Source organism: Euprymna scolopes, chromosome 8 (assembly GCF_053919585.1).
Source record: "Euprymna scolopes isolate OS-2025 chromosome 8, ASM5391958v1, whole genome shotgun sequence".
NCBI lineage: Eukaryota > Metazoa > Mollusca > Cephalopoda > Sepiida > Sepiolidae > Euprymna > Euprymna scolopes.
In genome coordinates this window covers 21,768,243-21,789,315 of record NC_136489.1, presented here as the reverse complement: position 1 = coordinate 21,789,315, position 21,073 = coordinate 21,768,243, and the positions used below count along the sequence as shown (strand labels likewise).

At 33.3% G+C, this 21,073-nt stretch overlaps 1 protein-coding gene across 2 annotated transcripts in view; it reads right to left on the bottom strand.

Moving 5' to 3' along the window:
* The window catches only part of LOC145283504 (U5 small nuclear ribonucleoprotein 200 kDa helicase-like), a 137,135-nt gene that overhangs the window by 103,544 nt on the left and 12,518 nt on the right, over window positions 1–21,073 (bottom strand). Inside the window, exons 3-10 of one of the 2 annotated variants that reach the window (XM_080132336.1) lie at window positions 18,483–18,654; window positions 15,857–16,046; window positions 11,699–11,757; window positions 9,082–9,174; window positions 8,693–8,848; window positions 8,129–8,228; window positions 5,493–5,713; window positions 2,759–2,876 (exon numbers count right to left, since the gene is read on the bottom strand). In XM_080132336.1, coding sequence (XP_079988462.1) covers window positions 2,759–2,876; window positions 5,493–5,713; window positions 8,129–8,228; window positions 8,693–8,848; window positions 9,082–9,174; window positions 11,699–11,757; window positions 15,857–16,046; window positions 18,483–18,654 — 1,109 coding nt within the window. The remainder of the gene's footprint in view (window positions 1–2,758; window positions 2,877–5,492; window positions 5,714–8,128; window positions 8,229–8,692; window positions 8,849–9,081; window positions 9,175–11,698; window positions 11,758–15,856; window positions 16,047–18,482; window positions 18,655–21,073) is intronic. The other variant, XM_080132337.1, reaches the window with a different exon arrangement.

The window sequence follows — 21,073 nt, the reverse complement described above, 5'->3', positions numbered from 1 at the left end:
TTCTCATATGAAACCAAAAAATTAATGATCCAGTAAAATTGAGTTATCTCCCCTCATCCCAATTATAACATAATGTATATGAGTGCATGGGGAAATAGCAGCAGCAGCGAAGGATGGCTGGCTTGCGAAGAAATTAGCAGCAGCAGTAGCCAAAAATGGCACATATGCAAATTAGGAAGTATGCCAGAGAAAAAAAAAAAGGAAACGAGAAATAATACATCACATGGTTGGAGAGAAAGAAAGTCGACGCCAAAGAAAATGGATGTGTAAAGTTGAGGATAAGAATGGGCCAGTTGTGGCCGGTATGCGGTCAGAGGAAGAAGAAAAGTGTATACCAGGCGAGATGGATGATGGGGTCAGGACAGAAAAGTAACGGTAATAGAAACTTTTGTTAAAAAAAAAAAAAAAAAATGCCAACACGGATTTTTATTTTTTCCAATGTTTGTATGTAACAACAATGTGACACAACGACTGGTTCTAGAAGAGCACCAGTAAGTGACAACTTGAGAATACCAGGTGCCACCAGTTTGAGGTAGAGATAATTGTAAAATAACTTTGTCCTTGGAAACTGTCTTATATTTTTATGATCAGTTATTTTTTTTTAAAAATTGGCATAAACACTTCGAATACATTTCAATAACAAATAGTTTTCCATTTTGCTTCATTTACAGTGTTTATTTATTATCTCCCTATGTATACAGTAAAGACAGTCCTCCCTATTTCATTGAAGTTAATAACAATCTTACTAAAGAAGGTATGTACATAATTAATTCTGTTTTGTCAGAGAAATATTGATCTATATTCTAAAAAATATATAAAAATTATATTTCTAATTGATTTTAATATTTAATCCTGATCAATGTTTTATTTCTTACTAGTCATAAATAAAAGTGGAGGAACTTTTACACTCAAGCTAAGAAATCACTCATAAGACCAGGAAAAAAATTAAAAGCAGACAATTTTTCAAGATTTATCAGTAGACTTACATTTGATGTCAAGAGAAAAGGGGGGGGGGGTAGTAAAACAAGCTGAGCATGCAATGTCCCCCTCCACAAATGAAAAATTTTCTTTCATCATGACTAATGTTTGTGCAAAATTTCAAAAAAATTCAAGGTGCGCTTATTGATGAAAGTGTAAACAAATGAACAAAGAGACAATTTTTTTTTTGGGGGGGGGAGAGCAATTTTTCTTCTATAATGCCCCCAACGGCAACCAGAGTTATCCCATTCTGGCATAAATTTACTTTCACCATGACTAATGTTTGTGCAAACTTTAAAAAAAAAAAAAAAAAAAAAAAAATCCAAGACGTGAGAAAAATGCTAACAAACTAATGGACAAACGGGAGTGAATTACTAGGTCCAATCCATCATTTGTCGGGGACCAAAAACTATATCAGTGCTGATTTATGTAGTTAATAAGGCTGCCATTTCCTAGTATCCTTGGTGGCATAATCAGTGCATTATACTTACAGAGGTTGTGTCTTCAAAGCTCACTTGCAGCATAGGTATTTTACTGATATTGTTTGAAAATGAATTTAAACATTTCATATTACAATATTAAGCAGACTGTTTAGTTGTATATGGTTTTGTAATCTTTGGAAATTTGAACCACTGACAATAGGATAACCTGCTAGTATAATTGTTATATATTAGGATCCTTATATTAATAGCAATTAAGTTAGTGTGAATTTTGACAATGGTCATACCGAGTGCATGTCATAATAACATGCAAAACAAGAACATTCCCAGGGTTGAATCCAAGATGGATAACATGTAAGGTCAAGGTTAGCTAAGGTAGACAAAACAAGTTGACAGATGATGTCATATTTTGCAAACTAATAGAAAATGTCTTCAAATGAGTCTGTCTATGGGAGCAAGTACAAGACACACCATCGACAATGCTGTATGAAAATTTGATAACCAGGAAGTGTGAAATGTTACCTTGATATCTCTCCGCATGTCACCATTTCAGTTAACTTAATAAATAGCTAAGAGAATTATTAGTCTCTCTTTGGTATGGATCAATTGTCTCCAAAAATAAAATCTTCAAGAAACTCAGCAAATGTTTACTTATGTCTTTCACTAATGAAAAAAAGCAAAGACTCATACAAAAGAAGTGAAAATAAAAGCAAACCACATTTAAAGAACTTCTTTTGTTTAAGGAAAAAACATAACATAATACTATTACGCGTGTCACCAGTTTGCCCGTCTTAGTGGAAGACTGCAGAAGCTCAAAGCGTTTACTATTTTGTGAACCTTATTTTCAATGCTTTCTGCATCTGAATGTCAAAATAGTGAATTTATGTTTCTGAACTTTTGAGATAAGGATTGATAATTTATATTATTCAGACTACTTTTCTCATCTTGAGTGTTATTCATTCGTGCATCTTTTCAAACTCCAAAATCAGTACGAAATTTCAATCGAAACCCTTTATTTAATCCACGGAGATAGCATGCTCCATTTCCACCAGCCAGGACCATAGAAGCAACATTAATGATTGAATTTTCAACCTCCAGAAAAGTGGCGCTTAAAACTGAATTTTACTTAGTACTTTATCAATCATGGCACTAGTCCTTGCAACAAGACACACCTGGAGATTACAGTGGCTGAAACGTGAGGACAATACTCAAGATAAGAACAGTAGTCGGAAAAATCCAACTAATACAAAATAATGAGTGTTATGTGTTACAGTGTAGGCACACTGCTGATGTAATACATGGTGTTTTTGTAGATAAAATAGGTTCAAACAAACACACACCTTTGCGTTGTTTTCGGAAAGAACCATCGGGCAGCTGACATCTTTTATTCGCCATCAAATGACTTCCTTGTGTAAAAATCAAATCTTCCAAGTCCAATAATTGAACACTTCCAACAGACTGAAAATAAAATACAAAATAATGACCACCAACAATATTCAACCTGATCAACTGACTTTCAAACTTCGAATCAATTAAGTTTTAATGATCCCCCTCCCGAAAAGCAAAACAAAAAGGAACACCGTCTGCTTAACTCTAGTTTATGTTGTGATGAAAAACTGAACCGTTTTATTGTTTTTTTTAATATGTTTTTACAGATGCGTCCTTTTTTTTGTTTATTTTGTGGGGTTCTGAAAACTTAATTGATCCCAAAGTTAAAAAATTTCACATTTACACAAAAATATACAGAAAATCTACATTTTATTTGTATCTAAACAACCGCTAATTTATAAATTAATGTAATTTATTGTATCAACATTCGTACATTGTACATTTTTCAGAGCTTATCCAGTAGAAATATGTCCCGGGTAACATTGTGGCACAATGAAGAAGCTCCCTTTTGGAGGAGCTGGGGCTTCTACATTAATAAACCTTGTACCTAACTTAGGATGGGGAGGCGAGAAAGAAATGCATTATTATTGAAAAAAACTTGACAGCTTTAGTAATTGTTGGTATGATTCGAGCCAAGAGTGACCGTTGTTTAGATTCAACTAAGTCAAAATCTGAGACACCATATTCAAAAAGTCAAACTAAAAAAAAAACTGGTCACAGGGCCTACAAAAACTAAACAATATCTCTTTCTCTCTCTCTTTGTCTAAAGGAGAATTGAATTGTTTTAAACAGTTGATGTTTGACTCTTATAAGCAACAGATGTATAGCAGTTTGAGTTGAACGTTAACTGATTTAAATAAGCTCCTCCAGTGTTAAATAAAAGAATTATATTTTTAGAAAGAATGCTTTTGTTCACTTTTTGTGCAAACGTTAAATTTCAGCATGCAGTCTCTGCAATATCGACTTGTTGATGTTTCTATCATCCATGTGCCTATCGTTTATTACCCTGAGGAACTGGTTGCCGTTTCTCAACCAAGTACTCTCCCTAAGTAGTTATTGCCATGCAAACTTAGGGTTGTGTGCATTTTGTGCACCCAGAGAATCAGAGCGCTGATATCCAGTGAATGTCTGATTATGTTTTGAAAGGGTCCATCACTAGACGGAGATAAAAGTATAGCCACTGGGACTCAGAGTTAGTGCACGTCGTGCCTTGACTGTGCTCGTGCGTGACTGATCCACTCGGTTTTGTTACATACTTAGTTCTGTGATTCTGTGCAACGTCCCCACCCCCTGGTTACATTATCACAATATTAAAAACTGATCGTAAAAAGAAAATAAACAAGTCAAGCATGCAGAGTCCCCCTCCAGGAGTGAAAAATTTACTTTCAGTGACTAATATTTGTGAAAATTTTTTTAAAAATCGAAGGCATGGTTATTGAGAAAAGTACGAACAAATGAATGGATGAATGATTTGAGGCAATTTTATCCCAATAATATATAAGGGGGAGCAACCAGAGTTATCCTGGAAAATCTGTTCTGGCAAAAATTTACTTTCACCATGATCAATGTTTGTGCAAAATTTCAAAAAAAAATTCAAGGCGTGGTTATTGAGAAAGTTGCAAACAAACGGAAGTGAATTACTATGTCCAATCCCTCCTTTGTCGGGGTCCAACAAAATGGCACAAAAAATTTTATTATTCAGTTACGTGTTAGGTTTAAAAAAGACAATACACCAAAACTTATGCAAAAAAAAAAAAAAAAAACATAATTTAATGATGAATATCTCAATTGACATTTTCTAACACTAAGGGGAGATAATTTAAGCTGTCATTGAAGTAATTTTTATCACAGACATAATAATATGAGCTAAAAATTGTTTAGCGATCAAATTTTATTTTATTTCATAAAAACAAAAATACTGGATGATTGCATAAATTTTAGTGTACAGCCTTTTTTTTTTTACCTAACAGGTAAGTACATAATAAAGATTTTGCGTGATTTTATATTATTGAAGTAAAACTGGATACACACCCATTTTTCTGTCCTCATCGACACTTTCTTTAATCTTATTCTTTCATCACATTCGCTATTCTTTCTTACCACCTAATATATTCTATATGCAAACAAGCAAGATTATCAGAGTTTTAGTATTTAATAAATTTGAATTATAACAACACTAGAAAAATATTCGCCAGGGTTTATATATTAATGTTTGTCTATTCTATTTGTTTTCATTTTGCCAAACAATCGAATACTCGGCCAATCTGGCTGAAATTTCGTATGGACCTTTATTATGATAAGGTGCAGCAAACTAAGTATTATGGTATCTGTTTGATGCATAGATAAGGATTAATAGTGATTAGTATTTAATGTAAAAATGATCACAAATTTAACCATATTTAAGCATTAAATTTAGCATAAAGCATTCATTCTAAATCAACATGCTATAACTTTTGCCTTTAAAAAAAAAAAAAAAGAAAAAAAAAAGAAAAAAAAAAGAAAAAAAAAAAGAAGAAAAAAAAAAGGCTAGTTTTTATATAATTTCTCTCCATGCAACAAATGTCTTCAACCTTCACTTGCAAAGTTTCACTTTTATACATCACCACACTGTGATGTCCTATAGACTCTTCCTTTGCAGTTAAGATAGAAATTTCTGAACATGGTCACAAATGTAAATCATTATACCTGATCAACCCCATCAGTATGCATAGATTCCATATCCGCAGCCATACGTGATTGCCGCGCTTGGTGTCTGCGTGCTCTCTGCTCGCTGACAATATCTTCTTTTTCTGTTGCCTGCAATGCCAATAAAATAGTGGACAATTCTGCATCTGCTTCCATTTTCTGTTCAATTTCCTTCCTTTCTGTTGCGCTCTGAGCCTGTGCTAACATTGTACAGTACAACACTATAAACAGAAATAAAAAGAATATAATTAAAAATAAATCAAATAGTCTAATCTTCAAATAATGTCCTGTGCCAAGAAGGAGCAACACTGGTGTTGTACAAAAATTATATGTGGGTATCTAAAAATAATGTTAGAAACAATATTTATCCATATAAAGACAAAGTAAGAAAAAAAAAAAAAAAAAAAAAATAGTGGAAATTTTACTTATTGTTTACTTTGAAGAAAAAACAGTTCTTATTGAGAATTCCCTCCAAAAAATAAAGAACAATCTGTATGCACATACCAGTGACAAAATGGAACTATCATATTCCAAAAATTATGTAAATTAATCAAAGAAAATCATTTTTAAATGATTAATGGGAATTTGTAGGCATTACAAAATAAATCTCACAAGTTTGAATTATTGAGTTATCAGCCTTTGTTTTTTTTGTTAGATCGTTTTCAAAATGGCAGACAAGACAGCTGATCTCTGATTACTTATAAAATTTGTTTTTATTATTTAAAATTAAAACTACTTGATCAGTTTACATGATTTTTAGAATATGATATTCTCATTTTGTCATGGCTACACACATGATATAGCTTTTTTCTTTATTTTTGTTTTAGGGGGAATTCTGAACAAAACCCTTCTTTTAAATTTAAAATGAATAATTTATTAATTTAATAAAATGTTCACTTATATATTTTTTACTTTAATAAGAATTTTTATTTTATATTTATTTATTTTACACAAACAATTATAGAGAGGTAAAAAAAATTATATGCAGGTGCGTAAAAATGTTTAAAAACGGTATTTTTCCACATGAAGAAAAAAGTGGAAAATTTGACATATGCAAGACCATGTGCTCCCCCATTGAAAAGTGCCACCTCTACGCTATTTACATGCTGTGGTCTTCCATTATTCTTTCTGTCTTCTTGTTCTGGCTGTGTTGTCGTCTCTCACGTTGGCAAATGCTGAGGACAAGCACTACTTCACAAGTATAAAAAATAAACAAATTTAAGAGAAACAAAGGACTTAAACACATCAGTTGTATTCTGGCGTGTGTGTGACACCATCGACCCTCTAAACACTAATGTACACATTTTAAGTTTTCTGTCAAGTCCATGTTCGCCTGTCGGTTGATCAATTCATCTCTCCGAGCTACAATTTACCTTTAACTGTCATTAACTGTGGCCTGTCGTCAATACATACAAACTCAAGACAGTCAATAAATTTCTTTAACCATTGCAAAACTCATTAGCATTCTTAAAACTACCTCTAAATATATTGACCTCTATGTTTGGTTCTTTGTCTTAGTTACCGCCACACCTTGATTAGCTACCCTATTTTGAACACTTTTGTGTGCCTTGGTGGACCAGCTTCCCCATCATCTTTCTACTAACCTTATTTTATATATTTTTGTTCTGTTCGTCAACTCAGTTCCTCTTTTTAAAAAAAATTTTTTTTATCACTTCCTAACACTTTGCGGTAGGATGTTGCTAGTAGTTTCTGGTTATCTGGTTATTCCCATTCGTGACCTGAGAAAATTTGTGGAAACTGCAGCTCAGTAAAAGCAGAAGTACCAAGATAAAATTTATCAAAGTAAAGTTTTTCATATTTGATAATGTTGAAAACTTCTTCAAATTCAGAGGAAGTAACAGCAATGTATGATTTTGACAATATAATTGTAATCGGCCATTAAAAAATAGCAAACCGTTAAGACCTGTCTTTTTGTAAAAATTAGTTCTAGCTAATCTATCATTGATTGCGATTGTTGGACTGACTTCCTCATCTTGGTTGCTATAGTCACAACGTTTCGGCCGTTTTGCCCTCCGGCCTTCATCAGGTGTTTTGTATCGAACTGGGGAACCGTTTGTTAGGAGTCTCGAACCCAACCCTTTAGTATTATTACGGGGGTACCGTGTTCGGACTCCAGCTAAGCTCTGGGACATAGTTTCTGATTCTCTGTTTTGAATGTTACCTTTCACTGCCTTCGTTCAGGATTGAACTCAGCACCTTTGGGTAACTGTAAACTTTGATACAATGTCTAGGACCATTCGGCCATATGTCACTGGAGTCCGAACACGGTACCCCCATAATAATAATAAAGGGTTGGATTTGAGACTCCTAACAAACGGTTCCCCAGTTCGTTACAAAACACCGGTGGGCAAAATGGCCGAAGCGTTGTGACTATAGCAACCAAGATGAGGAAGTCAGTCCGACAATCTCAATCAATGAAAACACCTCATCTAAAAAAAAAATACAGATAATTACTAGCTAATCTATCATTCGTTTATAATTTTTACTAATTTTAACCTTACATGTAAATATGTAATAGTGTTTTTACTTAAAATGCATTTTTTGAACTCCTATTATATCGCACAAGCACTGAATGATTTTCTTAAATGTGTATGTTTCTTACATTGTCTACTTACCTACTTGTCTGTGTTGCCTGAGTAACTTAATGAACTCAAACTGACTGACCCCCAACAGTATGACCAGTTGATTTTCAGCTTCACGGTCATCTACAGCAGTCTAGAAAACAAAATCAAAGAGAAATATCAATAAAACAACAAAGTAAACAGAAAAAGAAATTAAAATTTTAACATGATTATGTCATCTGTCAGATTCAGTTGAGTTTGCTTCTTTTATGATAAATCAAACTATTTTGCATCATTCAGTACATAAAAACAAATAAAGGTAGGCCAGTAGACAAGACCAGTCATAAAAACGGGTCACTAGACAAGATCAGTTATAAGAGATACCAGTAGACAAGATCAGTTATAAGAGATACCAGTAAACAAGATCAGTCATAAAGGATATAAGTAAACGGTCAGTCGTAAATGGTAAATGATTGTAGGTGTACATGTTATAATTATATTTCATCCCATTCACTTCTCAAAACTCAACATCATTTCCTTTGCAAAGTCCTCTTAATCTCCGTCAGAGAAATGTAAACAAAAAAAAAAAAAAAAAATCATTGAAAATTGTGTGATTACCTTCAGTATTTCCAAGACTTCTTTGGATCTTGTCTGGGCCACAGTGGGATCATCAGGATAATATTTGTTCAATTTTCGTTGTAACCAAAAAGCATCAATATCCCGGGGATGAAGACCACCTTCCAGCTTCTTTTTGTTTTCCTCTCTTTCAGCCAACTAGACATGAAAATAGCAAATTTCTAATTAATATATGGAAGCATATGACTGAATATATTTAAATTTGCTTTCCATATAGTGCTCAGTACACATATTAAAGCTATAATTTTTTTAACACTAAAAACTAAAATCAACAAGCAATAAAAAAGAAAAGTGTAAAGTAATGAAATAATAAAATAAAACAATGAACATTTCTAAAATTTTAGATTGTTGATTAAAAGTATTTTACATACATTTGCTCGAAGTGTTGCATCCATCTCGGCCTCTTCTCCCTCATCATCTTCCTCTTCTTCCTCTCTCACTTCTCCATAGACATCGGCATTATCCTACAACACAAGCAAAAAATAAAATAAACAAATAAAGATAAGCTATGTTGAGTATGACTTCATGTTTTTCCCAACAAGGTTTGTAGATAATTGGACATAATAGATCAATTAAAACTTAAATTCAGACAGCAGATTCCATAATTTATGAAGAGTTATCTTCCCTTGAGAAGGAATGGTTTTCTAAGGCAGTTATTCTATTTTGTGCTTCTATATTATAATAATGAAAATATTGAATTTTAAGTAAAACAAATGGTACCTATGTAACTGTCAGGTCTCAAATAGTAACATAGCCAAAAATCACGAAAAACGATAAGGTAGAAAAACAATTCCAATGTTTGATAAAGTTACACGCTGTGTTGTCATATTGGGTCACGTGAACTAAACAAAAAAGGGAAGTAACTTAGTTGAAACAAATTGTAGGAGAGAGAGAATTTATTAAAACACATATAACATATATACTTTGTGAATTTTTTAAAATAATCTACACAATGTTTTTAAAACTTATCAAAATTACTTTTCTGAAATTAACATAAGATTTCTGAGAAATTGAAAACTTAATTAACTCCCCTATTAGCTCTCCATTTCAAATTAGTAGATTTTGAAACCTAATCGCTAGAGTTTACAAATGTCTTTTTTCATAAATAATTAATTTTCTACCTCATCATCTTCATAATTGTTGGATATCTTACTATTTGAGACCTGACAATTACATAGGTATTATTTGTTTTACTTAAAATTCAATATTTTTCGTTATTTAAATATAGAATCACCTTTTATTTAGCTCGTCTTCAGGTTAAACACAAGATCAAGTGGAATTCAAACTGGATTCAAACTTGGCACACCCAGTTTTCAGTCTATGTCGTTAACCACTTAATCACTTCATCTGCAAGTAAACTGCAATACTATAGACGCCCCCACACCACCACCACCATGGGTGCTGGGAGATAGGGGAGAAAAGTAAGAGAAGTATAATAAGAGAAGAAGAAATAGACAAAGGAGGGTTACGGTCTGATTTTAATTAGGATGTTACAAATGACGAGAACAGGGCATTTTTTTTAGGTGCGGTTGTAATTAAAACATAACAAAGGACCTGAGATATATTTAGAATTGGAAGCAGGTTTTATGATGGTGAAGAGTAGTTTGTGGAGTCTAGTGTTTTGCAATCATTTTACGACAGCCTATTAACGATGGTTAGAAGTCCAATTTATGACAATACAGACAATGGGAGTTAAGTTGGGGTTTGGACATAGCTGAAGACAGCTCATGGCTCAGAGCAGATGGTGAAATGAATGCATCAACTGACAGACAGACACAGGCTCGACAGTAGATGGGGACTTTAGCATTTAGAGGGTTGGGGGTGTCACACATGCACCCAGAATCCAATTATCCAAGAATGTGTTGTATTGCGTTTTCTTTTGTGTCTGTCGTTTGATTTTAGTTTTATACTTGTGAACCTGGGTGCACCTGGCCGACAGCAACCAATGCGTAAAATACAATTACATAGCACGAACCAGAACGAGAGAAGATAAAAGAAAAATCCATGGCATGCAACATTGGGTTGATAATGTTTGTGGTATCACAAAGATTGTTCTGCCATTTGGTAAAATCTATTTAATCATCTAAAATCAAGTTTCTCCCCTTTCACCACTAATGCTCAGATCCTCACATTGCACCAGTTGAAATGAATGATTCTCTGTTTCAGAAAGATCCATGTTCTAATACCGATTTTCACACAAGCCATTTTATTCATTTTTTTTTTATTTTTATCTGTTTGTACATTTTTAAACTCAAGGTAGATAACTGTTGCATTCTTTACTTCAATGTGTGCAGAGGAAAAATTGGTGCTTGTGTAGATTAGTGATCTTTTAAATTAACCCATTTCAGGTGAAAACTTTATTACGTAGTTATATGTCATATCGACAAAATTAGCGTAAATTTAAAAAAATTACGAAAATGATCCAATAGAAATATAAAAGTAAGATTTATTGAGTTTATCGATTTATAGTATTATAGGCCGTCTCCCTAAGGATATCCTCTACAGAGAACTGGCAAATGGATCAAGAAGCCGCGGTCGCCTGGTGCTGCGCTTTAAAGACGTGACCAAACAGGATCTGATCGCTCTTGGCATTGATGTGAATGTGTGGGAGGAGCTAGCTGAAGATAGACCAGCATGGACGCGTGCCTTGAGTAAGGGTGGTAAAGGACTTGAGAACCTTTGGTTCGAGAGGTTGGCGCAGAGAAGACAAAACTAGTGACTACGTTTACTGTTGCTTGCATTAATCTTTCGTAGATTGCTTGCCATTATTAGTATTATTGTATGTTTTGATATGGAAAAGTTCCAAAATTTTTAGGGGAGGTAACTGCACACGACCAATTTATAATTTTAACATGATACATAAGTATGTAATGTTTTCAATTGAAATGCTTTAGCTCAAATGACTTCATAGGCAACGTGGAATAGGTACAAACAGTAATGCATAAAAATGATGTATGTATTTGCTAAAAATGTTTGAAATTTGATTACCTCATCTTCAGATTCTTCAAACTGTACATTAACACCATAAGTTTCATCAATATTTTCATCTGAAATTAAACAAACAACAAAGATGAAACAAATTGGAAGAATATTTTTTTCTGTCAAAGATTAACTACAAACAAAATTACCTAAATTCAATAAAATAATATCTTGCTCTTTTTTTTTTGGGGGGGGGGGTATTTTTAATCTGGAATATATACATACTAGTTGTATATACCCGTCAAAACATTGCCCAGTCAAAACATTGCCAAGCAGAGGGATTAGTCATATCCTATTTAGGATACTCTGTATATCCTAACTTGTTATGAAGTGTGACATGTATTTAGAGAAGCTTAAAATACATCCATCTTGGTGTATCAAAATCAAATATGAACTTTACTTTCATAGCTTAAACAGAAAATAACTCTCATAACTTAAATAAACTTCTAGGTTTAAAAGCAACTGTTGCCAACTATTAATAATTAAAATTAAATCTAAATTAAATTAGTAAACTTTAAAGAATATTTCCAAATAGAATATTTAAAATGATTCTGTTATAACAAATAATTAATAACTTAAAGTTAATTATTAAAATAGATTTTCTTTCATGTAATATGCAAATGAGGGTACATTAATGTAAATTTCTTTTGAATACATAGTACATATAGAAATCATGCTAGAAGGAATAAAAGTGTATATAAGTATGTTTTTAACATGAAAATTAATTTGTGAAACAGGGCACCATTTGTACATATTAATCAAATTGTGACAGGAATATGACTTTATTATAACAGATTATAATCAAGACATTAAAAAATGAAAGTATTAAAAAAAAAAAAAATTATATTGTACATACTCGTTATGGAATGAAGTTTTCATACAAAAAAATCAGTTAATTTGATCAAGTAGTTGTTTTTTTACAGAAGAAAATCAAACTTTAATGAGATCGATCATGTCGCAACCATCTCGTTTATTTCACGGATGAGGATGCCAGGGGAGATAGCCTCATCACCGCTTAAAATTTGTCAAAATTTGATGAGATTATTTTGAAACATGAGCAGAAAAAAATACCTAGATAAATATTTTAGTTTTTTTTTCACTTATTTTACAGGGGTTCTCTGTCCTTTTTTAATCTCTTTTTCATTTCATCCTTTGTTAATCACTTTTTTGTTTAAAAGCGCCGGCTTCCTGATTTACGAAATAAGCAAGATGGCCACAACACAATCAATCTCATTAAAATTTGATTTTCCTCTGTAACAAAAAAAAAAAAAAATTACTTCATCAAATTAAATGATTTTTTTTTGTATGAAAACTTTATTCCATAACAAGTACGTAGAAACGTAGAATATAATTTTTTTCCAATAGGGGACTGTTTATGAATTTGATATTCCCATGAAACTTGCTCCTTTGGAGGGATTCGGTTCAACCTGCCTAAGGTGAATCTCACTTCAGTACGGTAGCGGTACATAAAATTCTGCTTATTTACGGCATATTTCATTAAATAAAATTGACGTTTTTTTGTCTAATCTATTTTCGATCCTTTCCAACTTCCGAATATCAGTCTACACTTATGACGGGAACTGGCTGATGTAATCACCATGTTTATCATGTCTGGGTACTTTCCAATCCGTCAGGATTCACCGTCAGGAATAAATTAATCTAACTGATTTTTCCAATGGAAAAAAAGGATAAATAATTAACCGATGAAGAAGAAAAAAAACAAAAAAAAAACTTCATAAATAATTCAAAATCAGATTAATTTATCCCTGGCAACGAATCCTGAAGGATTGTAAAATACTCGGATTTATGGTAAACATGGTGATTACATCAGCCAGTTCCCACCAGAAGTCAAGACTTATTTGGAAATTGGAAAGGATCAAAAATAGAATTAATAGACAAAGAACATCTATTTTATTTAATGAAATATGCCATAGAGAAAAAAAGCTGCCTAACTATATCAATTTTATAGACAGCTGCTAATGAATTGTAGGATTTATTCACTGATTGTTTCTTAACCCCTTCCCTGTAATAAAAAAGGGGAGATTTTGCAGTTCTTGCAAGCTGTTGATATCCTCTTACATACGGTACCCATGCATTTTTTTTTTAATGGTTCAATTTTGACATTCTGGTTTAGGGAAAAGAGGAGTTTGAACATAATGCAATAACAAATTGTGTATAAACGACAAAAACAGTTTTACGCTATTGTTTTTTGATATTTAATTAGGAACATTTTGGAGTTAAAATCAGTTTAGTACAACACATGTAGTCTGAAGAAAAGCACATTTGACATGCGTAAATGTTACAAGCATGATTTTCAAAAGCTCAAATCTTATGGAATGGCACTATGTTTGTTTTTTGCGTTACTTAAAACAACAAAAAAAATGTATTAAAATACCTGTTTCTCTACTGATTGACAGCCTTCATTTAGTCTTGAGAAACAATGGATATCCCTTTGTAAAGAAGCTATGTGCATTCATTGTGAAGCAAGGGTTGCGCAATCAATACTACGCCTTTCTTGAATCAGCACTGCTCGATTCCAGTGGCAAGAAGAATCCAGGGCAACTGGAAACGATGCAAGTGGAAAGCATACACAGCACCTGGAATTCCCAAATGGTCACCCATTTTAGTATTGACCACGTTCAATGCCACTTAACTTCAGTGATCATGCCATACAAAAACATATTTATATAATATGATTGGTACAGTAGTGCCAGAATATAAATGCACAGTTATATTACATATTATTACATCTGTAATGATTAAGTTAGCTAATGTGAATTTTGACAAGGGTCACATTTAGTGCATTTAACAAAACTAAGGTTTTCTGATCAGTTTCTCAGTGGAAGCTGTGCAAATGAGCCACAGCTAATAATGTGTCACTCATTTCATTAAGTTAGAAAATTTAAGTTTAAGAGGTAAATAACTTTTTTATATTTTACAAAGGAGTCAACACTTATCAAGGCCCGGAGGCTACTTGAGAATAAGGGTTAATGAGCATACAGTGGTCAATGTCACAATATCGTAGTAATCATTAATATTGGAAATTTGGTAAACTGGATTACTTAAAGGAACAGCTCATCAATTGTTCATGTTCGACTTGAAGACAACCATATTGTAGTCAGTTGGGAAGCAGGAAAACAGAACAGGGTTCCACAGGCATGCAGTTCTAAGAAAGAAGCTTTGTTCATGGAATCTACATTTAGGTTTAGGTGCAAATAAAGAGTAGGAGAAATTATTGATAGTGGTTTCAGCTAGATGAGTGTTTTTTTGCGAAAGTTTGGCAAGGAGACGGATCATAGATAGGAGCTTAGATGAGCACTTGCCATGAAAATAACGATAAAGCAGAGACAGGCTTGTAACATCTCTTCAGTGGAAAAGAGGTTGCAGGAAAGAGAAAAGGGCATTTCTCATTAGGCTATGAAGTCTATTTTGAACTCTGTCAAGGTAGAATAAGCTGCTTTTAGCAGCCCTTGTCCAGATGTGGCAACAGTACTCCATCCTTGGACATACTTGGCTCTTATACAGCATTGAGATATATAATGGAGTGGTAGAAGGATCCCACCATTTTTCCAGCGACCTTGGCAACGGATTCGATATACATGTTCCATTTAAGATCAGAAGCTTGTCAAAACATGGAGCTTCCCCAAGATGAGAACTAGATAAAATAGCATTAGTCTCTTTCTCCTAAATCCTTTCTCTCCAAATAAAGCCTTGAGGAAAACTCAGCGAATGTTTCCTTGTCTTTACTGCATGAATCTAGGAGGAATGTGTGAAAACAGTACAATTTTTATTATATAGCACGTATGGCTTTAAATATTTTAATATTGTAAATCTCATGGTTATAATATGGGTGTTTTTCAAGATTTATTGGATTGCTATAAACTTTTTGATGCTAAAATCAAGCTGGCCTAGAATGTATAGGTTTTATCTACCACCAGGTTTAATTTCATATATGTTGAAAAATAGAGTTAAGAAATATTCATGGATATCGCAGATTAGTAAAAACATGGATAAAATAAATAACTGCATGCTAAGTAGGGAGTTCATATAATATTTATATTTCAAGTCATATCATGTAATACTGCTTATTATATTTACAGTCATGGTATCATATATCTTATATTTTTAGTCATGATATTTCACAGAGAAAAAAAATAATCATTTTACCTGTTTGCATTTTCTCTTCTGATCCCCAATCTGTGATTTTCTTTCCCAAATTGACCAAGAGGGCAAACCTCTCATCGGCTAAGGCGGACAAAAGACTTTCAACTTCTTTCTTACGTTCTTTGTCTTTCATTCGGTCATTCTTCAACACAGCTAGGACTTCATCTGCAGCTCCGCACAGAACATCCCGCGGCTGATTAAAAAAAAAAAGATCTCCGAATTAAACTTCAAAATAACAAGAGCTACATGAGTGACATATAAAACCCATCAATTTAACAAAGTTTTCTTATCAGATTTTCAAAGTCAGACCCAAATAGCATTTAAACTAACAAATCAAACTTTGATTCTGATTAGCCAATTTTCATTTGTTATTGTTATACTATGTTATCTTTTGTCTGTTCAACAGTTTCGCAATAACTACTGGTCAAATCTGGTTGAAATTTATTGAACGATGCCTTCCAAGTTATGTATAAATTTAAATTTAGAATGGATATAAAAAATATTTGTTGAAATAACTTTTGGTTCTTGTTCAGAATTTTCTCTATGTTACAAAAGAAAAAAGAAAGAAAAATTTGTATGATTTACATACTCATAATGAAACAAAAATGTCATATTCCAAAATTTATGTAAATTGATCCAGTGGTTTTATTTTTAAATCAAATCTTATTTTATGAGTAACCAAGGAGCGACCATCTTATTCACCATTGTGACAACCATCTCAAGTGTGATACTATAAAGTGGACCGGAGTCACTAAGTGCTGAGAAGAGGGGGGGGCAATAGACAAAGAAATAGGAAGTGTCTTATAATAAACAAAGAGATGGGAAGTAGCAAACAATGAATCTGTAAGTATTTTTAGATAAAGCCTTTTCGATTTGACAATGACAATAGAAACCCACAGAACAGATAACACAGGGAAGGGCAACTTCCGGTAGCCTGGGTGGAGGGACTTCAGATACCAACACAGAGAAGACAATTGACATGATTGCGATGGATGGGAGCTGATAGCGACAACGATTGGACAGTTTTTAGAGCTGACTGCAAAACAGAGATAGAGACGAATTGCGACTGACAGCTGAACGTAACATTGATAGAACGAGCAGAAGCCACACACACACTCACAAGTCCAACCGTCAAATATATGTGAAACATTGGTGTCTGTGTTTTTCCTGTTTGTTTTAGTCTATTCTTTTACTTTGTGGACACATGTGTGTTTTCATCGACAGTCGCCAGTGAGAAAATGACGATCCGGCCATAAAAATAGTGAACAAAAAATACCACGGTACACAACGTTGGAGGTTGGCGGTCTGTCGGTAATACGCGTGTGGGCATAGAAATAAAGACAGATAGCTCAAACAATACTTCAAACTTATGAGATTTATATCATAATGCCTATGAATTGCCATTAATCACTTAAAAATGATTTAACGTGATGTCACCGCTGTAAACAGTAATTAAAATCTGTGAAGTCTTTTGACCATCAAGCATGCAGATCCATATTTATTAATGGTTCAAATGAAAACTGCATTAGACAAAATAAAAATATTTTGTTTATCTCTACTATTATATAAAAGGAACTCTGTGTGTGTGAGTTTCTTTGTTCCATATGGACTCGAAAATGGCTGGGCCAATTTTTATGAAATTTCATACACGGGTACTTTATGTGCCTGGCAGTGTCCTTAGGTTTTGTATCGGAATGTCTTCGATAAGTATTAATAATCAAAATAATCCAATGAAAAAAGAACAAGTGATTTTGACCAAAAGTAACAACTTTCACAGCCTAAAATCATTGAGAAGTTTTATTATCATACAAGCCGAAAGGCCCGATATGTAAAATTAACAGTAGATTCTTTGATATGATAGGGACAAACTGAAGCATGTTACTTGACTTTTGCATTTTAAACTTTAATTCAAGTCATTATATATAAAATTTTATAAAATCAACAGTAGTTTCTTTAGAGTGCAATGTAGACTATAATGTATTGTGGACTAAGTTATTGCGAGGAGGCATATGAAGCTTCCTCCTGGTGTACCTCGATGGGTCCTCAACTAGAGCAGGCAATCAATCGATTTAATAGAAAAAAATGGGCGATTTCACAGATTCCGATGACAATAAAAACATGGGAGTGTGAAACATTCATTGGCCATCATTAAATCCCGGACAATGTTGGGTCTCCCTGTTAGTAGCTGATAAAATGCTCCATATTCTTCTCTAATGTCGACATGTCCCTGTAAGGAGTACAAAAACCTAATGTCAGGGATATGCAAGTGACTGGGGACTGCATGTGGATTTGATATTCTTATGAAATTTGTTCCTGTGGAGGAAACCGGTTTAATCTGCCTAGGGTGATTGCTACTTCAATACAACGAAAATGTTCATTTTTATACTAAGAGGAAATGGCGGTTTCATATCTTTCCAAATTGAATTGAAACCAAACATAATAAATCCAATAGGAATCGAACCCAGATACAAAGCAATTTCATTATCATCAACAGTGTCCTTTACACCAATCACATATGCTCAGATTAGCAGATTCCATAGTATTGTTGTTCATTGGGCCAACCACACACCTCATTTTAAATACAGGAACTACCAACAATATTTTGAATAAGGATTTAATTTATTCTTACCTGATCTCCAAGAGCTGCTTGTATAAAGCTAAGCAAAACTTCATATGTTTGCCTAGTCTCTTGGGTTTTGGGTCGGTACATGATGCCAACCATATCATTGATGCCCTCAGATAACAGGCTGGTCCCTTTCATCTTCATCACTTCTCTTTGAGCCTCATCTCGCTTTTTTCTCCTGAATAAAAGAAAACAAGAAAATGTATAATAAATGGTGAAGGAATAAATAAAACGAAAAGAAATTAATTACTAAAATTGTCCATGTTTACTTATCACACTGTAGCAATGATTGTAGCAAAGGTGTGTAAAATGTTAGAAACAGTATTTTCCACATAAGGCTAGAGTAAGCATAAGGTTGGAGTAAAAGAAGATTACATTAGCAGGGCTTTACGGTGTGGGTGAAACTATCACATTTGTGAGTGATTTTTCCAAGTGGCAACTAGAAATAATAAAACGATTGTATTTTTTAACGACAATCTGTCAAATTTCATTACTGAGTGAAAAATGTATTAATCCTTATTTTTTATACATCAAGCAAAGTCAAATTATTTAAACAATAAAAGGTTTGATATAGCAATATACTCTTTTTTTAATGAAAGCTGTTTAAAAACAACATCTGAAGAAATTCAAATATTTATACCCTCATTTGTTGCATATTTAGAATTACACTTATGAAAAAAACAAAAAACACAGAAAAATTTTTATGATGTACGTACTAGTCATGGAATGAAGGTCATATTCTAAAAATCATCTGGGTTTTGCTAGTAATTTTTCTATTTTTTTTTTTTTTTTACAAAGCAGTCATCACTTATCAAGGCCTGGAGGTCACTCGAGGAGAAGGGTTAATGAGTGTACAGTAGTCAATGGGAAAATGTCATAGTAATTATTAGTAGTGGAAATTTGGTAAATTGGATTACTTAAGGGAATGGCTCATCAAGAACTTGTTCACATTGGACTTGAAGACAACCATATTGTAGTCAGTTGGAAAGCAGCAAAACAGAACAGAGTTCCACAGGGCTGCAGTTCTAAGAAAGAAGCTTTGTTTATGGAATCTATGTTTAGGTTTAGGCACAGATGAAGAGTGGAGGAAATTACTGATAGTGGTTTTAGCGAGACGAATGTTTTTTTGTAAAAGTCAGGCAAGGGAGGACCATACATTGGAGCTCAGACGAGCACTTGCCATGAAAATAACGATAAAGCAGAGACAGGCTCGCTAATAAATGAACATATTTAGTTATGAAAGGTCAACTCAAGATAAATTTATCTGTAGAGCCCGATTAGGTTTTTTTTAATCCTTTAAGACAAAGCTTCATAATTTTTGTATTCATTTTTTTGCAGACTTTTGTCCTTATCATCATAGTTTTTGTTTCACCATGTTTCAGTCAACTCATCCTCTGGCCTTTTTCAGGTGACTAACCACAACTTGATAGGAATGCTAACTTGTAACTTCAAGGCTTGTGGCGCAGTATATGGAGGTGTTGAATCTCTATGATTTCAGGTGAGCATTGTCTGAAGATAGCAGTTTCAATCCTACCCAAGCAGGTGAAAGAATTAGTTGGCCAAAACATGGTGAGACAATAACTATGGAAGGTCGTTATTACTGGAGATACGGTTACAAGAATCAGCATTCTTATCCATTTGTGATTAATCACCTGAAGAAGGCCAGAGGATGACTTGGCTGAAATGCAGTAAAATAAATATGATAAACATCCACAGAAAGTGATTACACAAATCCCATTAGAAGTTAAGAGACTAGACTTAGAACTGTGCGTCAGGTTACTGCATCAGACAAAAAGTATGAATTTGCGTCTGTATGTGTATACGGCACAGACTAGATAGAGGTTCTAAGTAATTTGCAATTGTATTCTTTTGGTTGCACACACTGAGGATTGAACTTTCAATCTTTAGAAGGTCACTTATACAATTGATTTTCCAAGTATTCTAACAATTGCGCCATGGGTCCTGGATTCGCCAGATACACTTGAAGAAAGGCCAGAGGTTACATAGACTGAAATGTTGTGAAAATGACATTCAAGATGAGAACAAGAGACAAAAATGTTTCTGAATTATAATTGTGAAGACTACTGTTTCTACCTTGGATGTTATTCTCACAATGTTTTGGCCGATATAACCACTGACCTTTTTCAAGTGTATCTTGGTGATAGCTTTTAACAATCCAAATATAATACATATTATCAATCTTCATCTCCAAAATTCAGATGGACACAAATTAATATGAAAATAAAAACGACTCTATGCTGTCTACATCTCATAAATATGTCATACGTTTTGAATTCTAATGACTATGATTCATTTGAAAAGAAAAAAAAAATCAAGAACATCTTTCACCAATAAGAGCCATTGTCATGTTGGGAGAATAACACCTAAGATAATACGTTTATTCCTATAATAAATTTTCAGACTTTTTTCGTATGAGACTTTCATTGATAGTACAAACATGAAACTCTAGACCCCTTCAAAATAATCTCTTCCAGCTTGTTCCAACAACTTCTAGATGGCCCCATGGAAATCCTCTTGTGTGAGCGTGTCAATGACCATCATCATCATCTCCTCAATTGTCTCATAAAGACAGCCTC